The sequence below is a fragment of the Marmota flaviventris genome, chromosome 1 (assembly GCF_047511675.1).
Source record: "Marmota flaviventris isolate mMarFla1 chromosome 1, mMarFla1.hap1, whole genome shotgun sequence".
Lineage (NCBI taxonomy): Eukaryota > Metazoa > Chordata > Mammalia > Rodentia > Sciuridae > Marmota > Marmota flaviventris.
The window spans coordinates 76964956-76978966 of NC_092498.1; the positions used below are offsets into that span (position 1 = coordinate 76964956).

General features: G+C 35.1%; 1 protein-coding gene across 1 annotated transcript in view; it reads left to right on the forward strand.

Moving 5' to 3' along the window:
• The window catches only part of Bzw2 (basic leucine zipper and W2 domains 2), a 56249-nt gene that overhangs the window by 9408 nt on the left and 32830 nt on the right, over positions 1 to 14011 (forward strand). The window contains exon 2 of the mRNA XM_027932715.2: positions 9918 to 9982. Coding sequence (XP_027788516.1) covers positions 9925 to 9982 — 58 coding nt within the window. The 5' untranslated portion in view covers positions 9918 to 9924. The remainder of the gene's footprint in view (positions 1 to 9917; positions 9983 to 14011) is intronic.

A 14011-nucleotide genomic window follows, 5' to 3' on the forward strand; every position in this document is an offset into this window, starting at 1 on the left:
TAAATTCTGAAATATGTGCTTTTTTATGAGTTAAATTACTATGTAGCATTGTATACTTACATGTGTGTTGTTTTGGTAAATATTTTTAATGTAGAAAAAATAATGGATTTTAACGAATTTTTAAAAGTTTTTGTTCAGGAATCATTTTTTTTTTTTTTCCAGTTTTAAAGGTATTTGCTTTGAATTTGCAGAGATCAGAATTTATTTTCCTTAAAAACCCCATGTCTTATTTTACACACACACGCTTTTTCACCATTGAGTTTATTTTCATGATGACAATCTTTATCACTTTCATTTTATATATTTCTGAATTGCTGATTAGTTGACAATGTAATATGGAAAAATATTTCCACAGCAGGAGTTACAGAGGTAGTACAAGGTGTGGCTAAGCACTTCATGGCTCACTTAAGCCAAGGATTTTATGTAGTGTTGGTGTGCAGCAAGGTGAAGAACCCCCTGCTGTGCTACAGCAATAAAAACATTTTTCAAAACTTTTTCATTATGCATAGATCAGTCAAATACAAACTATATTAACCAGAATAATGTATTTATTATAGACATGTTCATATCAGGAGTTAATTTGGTTTTTCCTGAGTGAGTGATTGATGTGGCTAAGTTGTTTCCTACTTTACAGCTGAGCAAATCCTGAGGGATCTGGAAAGTGATGTTACCTCCCTCTGTGGCAAGTTTTTTTTCTAAGCAGTCCCAGAAAATACAAAGTCCCTGTGGTTCTGAGCTTAAGAATAAGAGACTTTTCTTACAGCACCCCAGTGCAATAATAAAATTCAGTTAATTTAACAGATGTTACTATTAGTTATGTCTTTTTGGTTCTCCTTTAATAAAACAGTTCTTCGGTCTTTGTTGAGACATTTCTATTTTTTAAGAATACAGGCCACCTGGTTTTGGAGAATATTCCTAGGTATATTTTTGTTTCTTGACAATTAGAGTCAGATCATGCATTTTTGTCTGGAATACCACATGAGCAATATCCCATGCTCCTCAGTATGAATCCTCTGAAGGTTTGTTGTTGACCATGTTTCTCCAATGTGTAGTCACCATTTTTTCTTTTGTGATTCATGTGAAGATGATTTAAGGCTATGCAGTTATCCTGTTGATCATCATGGGCTTCCCAATGTACATGCACATATTCATCTTGATTTAATATACATGGATGAATCTCCCATGTTTCAATGCATGAATCAATTTGTAGTGTGATGATTGCAAACTGAATTTTCTAATTCCATGTTTCTTTTTCTTGTTTTTATTTATTTTGTTTATTGTTGATTTTGTGGTGCTGGGGAACAAAACCAGGACCTGATGCATGTTAGGCAAGCACTGTACCACTGAACTACTGTATCCCCAGGCCTCATGTTTCCTTTTCTATCTCCAATTACTTCCCTTTTCGTTGTATACTAAGTTGTTTTCTTTAAAAGGAATATGAGCCAGGTATGGTGACATTCACCTATAATCCTAGGGACTCAGGAGGCTGAGGCAGGAGGATCCTGAGTTCAAAGCCAACCTCAGCAACTCAGTAAGTCCCTAAGCAATGTAGCAAGTCCCAATCTCAAAATAAAATAAAGAAAGAAATAAGAAGGTCTAGGGATGTGACTCAGTGGTTAGGTGCCCTCCTGGGTTCAATCCTTGGTATGAATAAATAAATGGAATATGAAGTTATAAGTATGAAATTGTGGGCTCTTATTTTATTTAATAGCATATTCATCATTGCTGTTCTTTAAATTATTTTGGTAATAAAATTGTCCCCAAGCTAGCTTTAGCAGAATTGTCCTCAAGATTATTCCTATGAACGTGGCTCCAGGTATAAAGTACTGGTAATTGCAACAACTCAGGAGGATCACAAGTTAGAGGCCAGCTTGGCAACTTAGTGAGACTCAGTCTCAAAATAAAAAATAAAAATGAACTGGGGATACAGTTCAGTGATAGAATATTTACCTACCATGTGCAAGGCCTGAGTTACATCTCCAGTATCTCCAAAAAGAAGGATCCTGTATTGTTTTAATACTTTTCTGATTTTTTTTTAAACTATGTATTTTATGGCACAAGACCTCCCAGGATCATAGTGAACCTTTCCTCGCATAGCCTTGGTATCAACCATTTATTCAAGGAATCCTGGTTTCTTTTAGGAGAGAATTATATCTAATATTGCAGAATTTTATTTATATCCTGTCTAATATAATTTTTCTTCATACACAAATAATATTGTTGCTTGTAACTTTTTGGATTTGATAGGAACTTCAGAGGAGGTTAAAGTTTTTCATTTATATATATGCAATTTTTTTTAATCTATTACCTGTATTTATATTATAGAAAATCTAGAGAGGTATAGATAAGAGGAATTAAATGTCCCCTTAAGCCCACTGCTCATTGAGTGCTGGTTTATTTTACATAGCCAAATTCACATCAGAATACAAAATTTTGCATTTTACTGTATCCACTTAGCATATCATTGTTTTCTCCAAGTCATAAAAAATAGGCAATTTCATTTTTAGTAAATGTATTTCATTTTAAAATTTGTCTTTGTTGTCTTTTTTGTTCCTATTCATTATTGCATCATCTTAAAGTAGGAAAAATTCATCTGCTGGTGCCCAACCTTATTTTTTCTAGTTCTTCCTTTAAAATTATATTCTGCCTGTCCTCTACCACCCATGAATATCATAGAATATAAAATCATCAATGCAGAAATAAATCCGAGACTGGGAAACATTTATTTCATACATCATGGTACTTTTGCTTTCATATAAAATGGTCTACTCAGTGATAAGTTTATTTTCTCTAATATTTGACATCAGTGTTTGCTAAATGTAAACAGTCATTCAATTAAATACCTGCTGAGTTGCTGCTGAGGTGTGTTTAGTTCCATGTGCAAAATTTTTAGCTCTTAAATGTACCACTATTTCTTTCCTAATGTAATGTCTTTCAACCATAGCACTGTTGAAATTTTGGACCACATGATCCTTTGTTGTGGAGGGCTTTCTTATGCTCGTAGCTTATAGGATATTTGACACCATTGCTGTTAGATGCTGGTAACATCTATACCCATCCTCTGACTGTGACAGTCAAAAAAAATCTCTCCAGAAGCCAGGCACAGTGAGTGGTCCATGACTTGTAATCTCCATAACGTGGGAGGCTGAGGCAGGAGGTTCACAAGTTCAAGGCCAGCCTCAGCAATTTAGCGAGGTCTTTAAGCAACTTAGTAAGATCCTATCTCAAAATATCTCCAGACCTTGCCAAGTACTCCTGGGTGACAAAATCATCAACTATCCTGCGTGAAAACATTGTTCTAGTACAATGCCTTACACGTAATAGATATCCCCAAATACTTGATACATTAATATATACAGTGTAGCCATTGGACATATCCTTGTTTTATGCCACTGTTTCCTCAACATTTTCAGGATTTACAATTTTAATATTAGAGGTATTCAATTGTTATTACAATTGTTATCTTGTAGACAGAGGTTCTTAGGGTCTTATCTAGAATAGAGGTTTTAGGTCATTTTGCTATTAAAATACCCTGAAACCTTTATTTAAGGGATAGGTTGTCTAAAAGCCAAAGTATTCTCTAATGTTGGTAGGGTACATGCGTCCATGTCTTTGCAAGTGTTGAGAGAAATAAGAATGGCATCAGCAAGATGGGAGCATCTGGAAGATCAGATGAGCCTAGTCAGTTGGAGGGAGGGGATTAAGAATCTGGGAGATTTTCCATCTGGGGAAAACCTAAGTACTCAAAGAAACATCCATGCCCTAAGGAGCTTCGAGGTTAGATGAAGTGGACAGCAGGAGTTGATTGGTAGAGTGAAAGTATTTTAGGAATAAACTATGTTTCTTAAAAGTTTTTGAAAATAACTTCATTAAGATAACAAATTATATGTAATTACCTTAATTTGTCTCTATATAAAGGTTGTACATGGATACTTGGCATGTAGCTTTTGGAACATTTCTATTTTTATTCCAAAGGAAATATCAGTTCAGAACTTAGGTAGTACTAATTACACTTGAGATAGAAAAATAGTTCTGGAAACATGAAAAATGCCAACTTTGCCATGGTGCCTTGTCATTAATTGATCCTTTCCTCATAAGGTAATTGCTTAGCACAATTTGATTCCACCATCAATGTTCCCCACTGAAAAATATGCTTGTAAATTTTTTAGAAGAAACTAATATTAAGTTTTATGCAGTTTGACAAGGTTGTTTATGTTCTTTTATATTAATAAGTATAAGAAGAGAACGTGAATTTTTTTAATCCTAAAAGAATATTGAATTTAAAATTCTTTAGAAACATTTTTCTTTTATAGCTATACTATCTTCTGTTTTAAATTTCCTTTTCTTTCTTTCTTTTTCTTTCTTTTTTTTTTTTTACTACTGCAGCTTAGAATTTGTTAGGACATTTCATTAAGCTTTTTGCAGCAGCTGGGTGATTTTGAGTATGAAGAGGCTATTAGTTACAAAGTCATAATAAGGATATGAAAAAAACTAATGTTATTCTGGGCAACACATTGCATGGTGTTATTATAGACATTTAGTTGATTGCTTTAGCGGTAATAATTTAAACGTTTAGAGACAGTTTAATTATTTTTGTTTCTTTTGAGAAAACTTTGCTACAATGTTACTGACCCAAAAGTTTTCTTGATTGGACATGTTTTATAAATGATGTTATGATGCTTGTTCTTGAAGTTTAACTTTAATGAAAAGAAAATTTGTTTATGATTTTGGGTAATTTTTAGTTTGTTCTTCTTGTGGTGAGTTATCTCATTAGGGTATGGAATAAAAGATAATTCTTGGTCCTAATAGGGAAAATGGCCTTTACTGAGTTTTATGGGGTAATGGTGTGTCATCTTTATAAAATTCTTTCAACTTTGGAGGTGATATTCTTGCCTTATGATTTTTAGACTCTAAAGTCTCCTTCCCTAAAATCTTAAGCATTATTGACTGTATACAGGGCTCTTTGAAGTGTGATGCCTTTTCTTTCCTTGCCTACTGTAGCCATGTGACTTTGATATTTGGGTAAAATGCTCCTCGGGGCTACTTTATTTGAAAAATATTTATTAAAAACTTCTCTTTTGGATGTATTTTTACTATCTATCTATATCTATCTATCTATCTATATCTATATCTATCTATCTATATCTATATCTATATCTATCTATCTATCTATCTATCTATCTATCTATCTATCTATATATATATATATATATATGTATTTAGTTGTAGATGGACACAATACCTTTATTTTATTTTTATGTGGTGCCGAGGATTGAACCCGGTGCCTCATGTGTGCCAGGAGAGTGCTTTACCACTCAGCCCCAGCCCCAGCCCCTATTTTTACTTTTTTATCAAATTAAGTATTAGGGGATGGAAGGATAACTTCATAAGTGCAGTACCCAACATGGTAGATATCAGGCACATTGACCATTTAAGTTTCAACTAATAAAGTGAAATAGAATTAAACATTAATCTCCTCAGTCATACTAGCCACAGTTCAAGTGCTCAGTGGCCAAATGTGACTTATGGTTACCATATTCGACTATGCAAATACAGAAAAATTCCATTATCAAGTCCAGTTCTATTGGATACCCTGCTATAGAATAGAGGTCTGCAAACTGACCTGTGGAGCCAGTGTGGACCACTGTCTGTTTTGTTAATAAAATTTTATTGGCATACAGCCATTACTGTCTGTTTGCATATTGTCTATGGCTGTTGTCAGACCAGCAGAATCAAGTAGTTGGAACAGAAACTATATAGCCCACAGAGCCTAAAGTATTTTCTTTTTGTCCTCTCTCACACACACACATGCTGCAGTCTGGCTGGGCACAAAGCCTTGTAAGTTCAAACAGCAACTCTTTATTCCCGAACTCTCACCTGCACTCACACTTCCCGGGAGTACACTCCCTCCACTGGGCTCCACGCGCCAATTCTCCCAGAACCCCCTGAGAACTCCAGGGGAACTCCAAAGTAGTGGGTGCCCAAGGCAGCAGGATCCGCCCTAATCCCAGCAGGAGTCCTCCTATTCCTGGAGGATCCGCCCTAATCCCGGAGCAGGGTCACTTTTCAAGCATTCCCTCTAGCAGAATGCCAGGCGTCATTCCAACTAAACTGTGGCTCTCAACACACACACACACAAATGTTGTGACCTCTGCTTTTGACTATATATATATTCATAAGACTGAGGTTAAATAATGTGATTATTATGTTCATACTACATATTCAATACATTGGTAGTATAGCATGTCATGTAAGGCAGTGTCTCATAGTCTAAAGATGAGCTAAACCAGAAGAAGAGTTAAAAATAGAGCATAAGACCACACCTTTGGATTGCTGGGTAAGAACAATCACTCCCTTGTAGGGACAACTGGAAGACTGAGTCCTTCTCTGGTAAATCAGCTCCTTCCAATACTGAGAGAATTAAAGAAACAAGAATACCAGTCAAGACAGAATAGTCAACATCCAAGTTTTCAGTCCATTTCAAGTGGGCTGGGAAAACTAGTAGGTTTAGTATCTAGGCTGCTTGCCTCCTTATCACACCTGGGCCCAAGGTGTAGTTCTGAGTTAAAGAATGGAATCTACAGTGGACACTAGGATGGTTAGAGGATTGATTAGTGTAATTAGGTGGGGTGAAATATATGAAACATGTCAGACTTGAAAACCTTCTCATTAAACCCTACAACATTGACTTTAAAAGGATTTTTCCCCCAGAAAAGGAGGTTTTTAATTCAATAATGACTAGTTTCCAAATTTTGAATTATTGAATCAGTTAAGTGTTTTATGGTTCTCTTTTTTCTTGTGTGATATCCAAGAGATAGTCTCTTAGATGACCTGTGAAATCTTAAATCTATTTTGTTTGACATTCTGCATACAAGTTTTAATAGTATTAAACCATAGAGCTGTTCCATTTTGTTAGAAGGGGAAAAGTTAGTTGATTTCAAATTATAATGCAAAGTAATACATGTAATCGTTTTACAGTGAGCTATGGAATTGTCTTTATTACTGTTTCTTTGTTACTTTCCCAGGTTTAAGTTAGCACCATTTTCTGCTCAAAATGCCCTTGCTTCTATCTTAGGCCAGGGCTCTCTCTGATAAGGGCTCAGCAAGGACCTTATAAAGGCTGACCCTTACTGAGCAGATTATACTGTAGCATGGAGCTAAATTTAGAGGAAAGCTGTGTCTCTGCTCCAAATAGTAACAGCTAAACCATAGATACTCTTGGTGAAGAGAATACCTTCATTTAGTCTTTCACTAAGTGGGTGAGTTTTGGGGTTTTGTTAGTTTTATATGGTGGTTTTTATGTCAAAAATTTTGCATATATATCTGTTTATATTTTATTATATTATTTTCTATATAAACTATATTGAGGATGTAGAAAATAAGTCCCCATAACTGGGCCCTGAAGAGGAACTTTTTTATTTAGAACTGAAGTAGGTATAAAAAAAAGCTAAGGATTTTTTAAATAGAGTACTTCTCTCATAGTATGTTGATAATTATCCATTAACAGAGAAAGATAGAAACAAGGTACAAATATGGACTTACTTACAGAGAAATCCATGAGTTTATAACCTAGACTAAAAATAAAAATTTTAGATATGGTTCATGCTTAAAATTGCTTTAAAATTAATTATGAAACAAAACATCTTCGGCAGAGAGCAGCTCCTTGAATGTTTGCTTGCTGAAGACGTTTCAAGCTATTTGGGCTCTATTTTTGGCTTTGAATGAGAACCAAACTCTTGACAGATTTTTCATGTTGCCCTTTTTAAAAAATAAAATAAAACAAGAATACATTCTGAATATTATGTTTGGGAGATACAGAGACAAGGAGGGAACTACTTACACAATGACATCAATTTTGCACCAATTAAATGTTTGTTGATCCACAGTAAATTCTGAAAATGCCAACAGGGAAATTTCTGAATGAGTTTTACAGTGAACATAAATAATGGATTAGAAACAATTTCCAACATTCATCAAATGAAAAGAGATTTTATCAATTAAGTTGTTTTCCCCGTGTTTCGATATGTAGCTCTTGCCCCATATTTGAGCTGCAATCAGTCACTGTCTCTACCCTGGTTCTGGTCTGTACTTCTGTTTCAAGGGTTGCATTGTGTTTTGAAGGTTTGGATTTTATCTCTCCCACTAAATTCCTTGAGGGTGTGGATTCTGCTTTAGTCACCTTTTGTTTCTCCAGGCATGCGCTATTAAGTTCATTTTAGTTCATAGAAATGATCAAATTTCTCTCAATTCAAATGGTAAAACTTGAATTTACTTTTGCATTGTTAATGCTTTTGTAATTGGTTTCACTTTTAAAATAATGATTGATTAGAACTTTTCCATGGCAGATTGGTATTTTGTTTTACTTTGTTGTTGGTGCTGAGGATCCAGCCAGGGCCCCCAGCATGGTAAACAAGTGCTCTGCCACAGAGCTAGGTACACCCGAGCCCTGGAATGGAAGGTTTGTTTAATAAACAGAATAAAGATTTTTCCATGTTTTTAAAACTCTGAAAGATGAGATAATCTGCTTGAATATAGTACCTTTTATCTTGTTTGGCTTTCATAATTTAAGCAATCCAGATATATTTTAGTGTATAATATTAATACCAGCATGGTTATTCTCAGTTGTTAAGAGGTATTTTGCAGCAAGTTTTACATATTTTTTAATCCTTCTCAAAATTTCCTTGTTTAGAAAAGCACATATTCTGTTTATCCCTTTTTTAATCAAATAAAATTATACATTCCATTATTTTTGGGGGGGGTCTGTTTTTTTTTCCTCAGTATCATTATGCCTGAATCAACCTTCCATATCAGCAGAGCAGTGTATTTGAGAAGCATTCATTAAAAGCTAAACTTTGTTAGCTTTTTAGGTGTTAAAGATATATTATTGAGTAAAAACCTACGTGACTCCTAGCTCATTGACGTTAACTTTCATGGGGGAAGCAGACCACAAACAGATAATAATAAAATGGCAGATAATGCTAAAGGTTAGGAAGGGAGAAAAAAACTAGGTAAAGATTTGAGAGTGACAAGAGGCCATGTTTGTCAGAATAGTTAGGGAGGGGGCTGGAGTTGTGGCTCAGTGGTAGAGTACTTGCCTAGCACGTGGGAGGCCCTGGGTTCCATCCTCATCACCACATAAAAATAAATAAATAAAATAAAGATATTGTGTCCATCTACAACTAAAAAATAAATATTTAAAAAAAAATAGTTAAGGAGGCCTCTCTGAAATGAGGTGTTTGAATGAATGCAGTAGGTAAGCCATGTGGACAGCTGGGGAAGATGCTTCCTGAAAAGACAGGTGCAGAGCCTTAGAAATAGAACCTTATCAACAGTAGGGCAGTGTGGCTGAAACTCATTGAGTGATAGGAAGAGATGTGGATTTAACATACATATGTAATCAGAGACACAGCCAGGGCTAGAAATCGAATGCATTCTTTTGTAAAGCTGCCTAATGTTTCATGTAGTGGCTAACTTAGGTCTTGTCTAATCAGACTTCATATTTATGGTCATTTGACACCCCCCTCACACACACACACAATGAATCCAGCAATACCACAACTAAATACTTTTACATATACACATATGTTGGCATTCTTGTGTGGTATAGCTGCAGGATAAATTCCTAGGAAAGGAATTGATGGACCATAGGTTATATACATGTAATATTTATAGATAACTCACTGTATGCTCCTCAAAAGTATGGTATTGAGTCTAACCTTTGCCAAAGTTGACATGTGGTTGTTTTCCCTGTGTCCTTTGAAAACAGCTGATATTGGTAAACATTAAAAATTTGCCTAGTCCAATTATTTTTAAAAGATGTTCATTTTTTGATTGACATAGAACATATGTTCATTAGCCATATATAAAAATGTGTGAACTGTTTATTTAAAATATATAACCTTTATTTTGTTTTTCAGAAATTTTATGAATAAGCATCAGAAGCCAGTGCTAACAGGCCAGCGGTTCAAAACTCGGAAAAGGGGTAGGCTGTGTTGTGTTTATGTGTGTTTAAAGTTCTAATCAAACTATCAGATTGGAGAAGAATTCAAAGTTTTGTGCTTCCACTTAATCTCACAAATTTCACTAATGTGCTCTAAATGTAGAATCTGAAGTTCTGCAGTCAAGCTATAGAATTACCAGTTTCCTAGATGTTTGTTGGACAAGTTATTTAGCTTGAGGGAAGTTGATATACTTGACTGTTTTTAACATCAGCATTTGTATTTGGGTTTTGTTTGTTTTGTTGTTTTGAGAAAATATTGATAGCAAAGGTAATACCGAGAGAAAAGTGAGTTACAGAAAGAGATGTTGAGTTTTTTGCTTTCTCAGAATTTAGGAAGTCAAATTAGATCTACTGTCCTAAATTCCTCTAAATTCATAGTATTTTCAAATCTCTTTTATTGTGAGTAGAAAAGTAATAGATACAGTTTGACAGTGACAGATAAAATTTCTTTTTTATCTGCTATTCATCTTACTGCTCTTCCTGTGTAAAGACTATTTTAACATGATTTTACATTGTCAGTTGCACAATTACATGAATTGTTATTTTACAGTTATATTTTACACAAATACATGGGTTTATACAATTATGTTATATATTTTGCATTTAGTAATTTTTATGCAATTATGTCCTTGAATATAAAGACAGTTGAACTGAAACTCAAAGAGGAAACACGAGGTGAATTATTAAGCTAACTAATATTGAGAGGGATGGCTGAGAAGTATTTAAGGAAGTATCCTGTATGAAGATAAACAGCCTTGAAGTATAGTCCCACTCAGTGATCTCTGAGTGCTGAATTGTTTCATTGATGACCCACTGTGTGCCCTTTTATTTTGATTCCTGGCTTAACCCATAAGCTGAATGAGTTCAGATATAGGCTATGCCACCTGCATTTATTTTTCATCTAATGTCTTACTCTCACTGCATTTCCCCACTGAGGAATCTGGAAGCAAATAACAAACATGAGGTGCTGACCAGCATGCATTTATTGTCTCCTTATTTAAACAGTCTTAAAGAAAAAAAAAAAGATGCAGATGATTTCAAAAGGAGTTTAACAGTCATGAGCGATATAGTTTAGAAACCTTATTATAGTGAAGGTTTTGTGGAGCCCAGTAATGTGACACCAGTTAATCTAAGCCCAACTGTGAGGCACAGAGAGGTTTGCTGTTGCCCGCCTGCTGAGGGTATGTGCTAATCTCAGACCTGGATCTCCAGCTCAAGCTGCGTGATGAGCGTGACGCTGATTCACTGTAACTGAGCTCTAGAGCCAGGAAAGCCCAAGAACTATTGCACAACTGCAGCCCTGACTCCATCAGTAAGCTGGCCCTTGCCGTCCGCCTGCAGCGTGGAGCCACAAAGGTTTTCTCTAATTCTGAACAAGTTTGCCTCTGATTCATCGGGTGGTCAAGATTGTGCAGCAAGAGTACTCAGGGAGAGATACTGAGAGACATATATTATTTGTCAGTTGATCTGGACTTACATAACTCAGGTCTGTTGAGGATTTAAACAACACTTGAGCCATTTTGTGCCAAACTGCTGACTGGGAAAAATAAAATTGTGTCAACCTCATTTTCTGCTCTTCATACTAAATTGCCTACTGATAATTTATTGTGCCTTGGCTTTTCTTTGCCTTTATCATGGGATTGACTTCATATAAATGGTTAGTAGTTTCATAGGGGTGAGTGGGGGAAACTACAAGGGCTATCTCAAGGACATTTGATAGTCTCTCTTTCAAAGGTTTATCATTACCTTGAAACTTTTCCTAACAAAGATAATGCTCTTGCATGCCAAGGTAGTTTAAAAAAAAAAAAAAAAAAGAATTGTTGCCTAATGCAAATATAAACAATATGGTAGAGCACATCACACAGGACCCATTTATACCCTCTTCTATGAAATACATCATATGCTCTCCAAATTTATATTTTCTACTATGACTTGTAGGATCTTGTAGAAACTAGATAAAATTGGTGAAATTAAGAGGAAAAAAAAAGAGGAACAAATGCAGGCATCCAAGTGACAATGTTCTCAGGCTTATCCCTCAGACTTTAGCTTTGTGCTACTGGGTTTCAATCACATTTAGATTTATAGGATTGGGGTTTAACATAGTAGCAGAGCAGTTGTCTAGCATATGTGGGGTCCTGGGTTTGATCCCCAGCACTGCCAAAAAAAAGAGATTTATGATAAGTGTATTAATAACTAATCGAGTATACCTATAAATCTTGAAATATTTGTATATAATTAGAAAATACATGATTTTTTTTTTTTTTTTTTACTTGTTTACTATGCTTCGGTGACTTTTGGGAAGGGATGTAGGTTGTATTATTAATCACTTCATTAACAGGTTAGACAAATGCTTTATTAACCAGTTACTGTAGCTCTTATAATAAGTAATACAGTCAGAAAACTTACAGGCATATTTGAGCATCAGGAATAGGCCTGTTTTTCTGTCAGCGAAAGGGCCATTATGACTAACTCCTCCTCGGTGTCATATTTGTGATTCACCAACACAGTATAAATTTGAGACCCTAATTATATACTTCCTACTTCAGGAAAGGTTTGAACTGCCAAATGGAAACCAAAAGAGGCAATGATATATTTTTGTTAGGATTTTTAAAGTATTGCTGCTAGTTTGTCCTCAAATGAAATAAAAACTACACAATATCCTGTTGTTTCAGATGAAAGGAAATCTTTGGTTAAAATGTTGTCTTGTTTCCCCAAACTTCCATTAGTGTTCTTGTCATTTTCTTCTATAGGAGTTTCTGTCTCTCTTGATAGAGACTATCTTTGTAGGTGAGAGATTTTGGGGGTGTGGAAAAGAATTATTAGTCCCATCATGCCATCCTAAGTTTTTAAGGTTTCCAAGCTATAAATAGTCATTTTGACTTAATGCATTATTGCTCACTGTTGGAATGTCCTTGGCCATGATATATTATCTTCCTTTTATTTTTCTTCCTTGGCAATTCTTTTGGAAAATTAGAATGGGACGATTATGGCCTTTTTATAAACACAAGTTTTTAAGTTGTCTCTTAAATTCAAAACAAGTTCTTCCACATGGATTCTTGGCCTAGCCTAAGTTTTTCCTTATTTACCAACATATATTACCCAATATGCCTCAATTTGTAATTTTCAAACCATCAAAATCTGATCTACCACCTGAGTCAACATCCAAACATGTTGTGTCATTGTGGGGATGGCCTCAGTTCATTTTGGAAGCTGGCCACAAGACTTAATAAACAGGCTGTGGTCTTTTCACTTCCAGTATTCTCATAATATAGGAAAGAAAACATCTTTCTCCTAAGAGGAAGGAGAATTGCTTTTTAGTTAGATCCTGAATAAGAAGTGAAGTTTTATTTGCTTGCTAATGGGTTCTTCTTGCTTAGAGATACAGTTTTCCTCTCTTCCAGCTCTATATAATATGTTTTTCTAGGGGCTAGGGTTGTGGCTCAGCATCGGAGCACTCGCCTAGTACGTGTGAGGCCCTGGGTTCGATCCTCAGCACCACATACAAATAAATAAATAAAATAAAGGTATTGTGTCCAACTACAACTAAAAATTAAATATTAAAAAAAAAAAATGTTTCTTTAGACCTCTTATGTATCCCCACTGTCCAACACAGGAACCAAATTTTATTTATTTTTTTCTGCTGTCAACATTTGTGTTCTTGGCTGCATGATGTTTTGCTTATGGCATCAAAAGGACTTTTTATCTCATGTGTGATGAATATTGTTCTGTTCGTTTGTGTATGTCTTTATGGCATCTCACACCCTGTGGCTCTGACTGGTACTGCGAATGCCATTCTTCTCTGGCTCTAATGCTGATGTAAGTTTTGTTAACCACTGATAACCCATCCTTCTGTTACATGTAGTAGTCAGTCTATGCAAACCGGACAGTTTGGTTTTTACATGTAGTTTTAATTTTATTAAAATTATGCAAGCACATCATTTAAATAGTCAAACGGTTCTGCAAGGCAAGTTCTAACAACAGCAGGGCCTGCTCTTCCCCAGGGGAACTCTT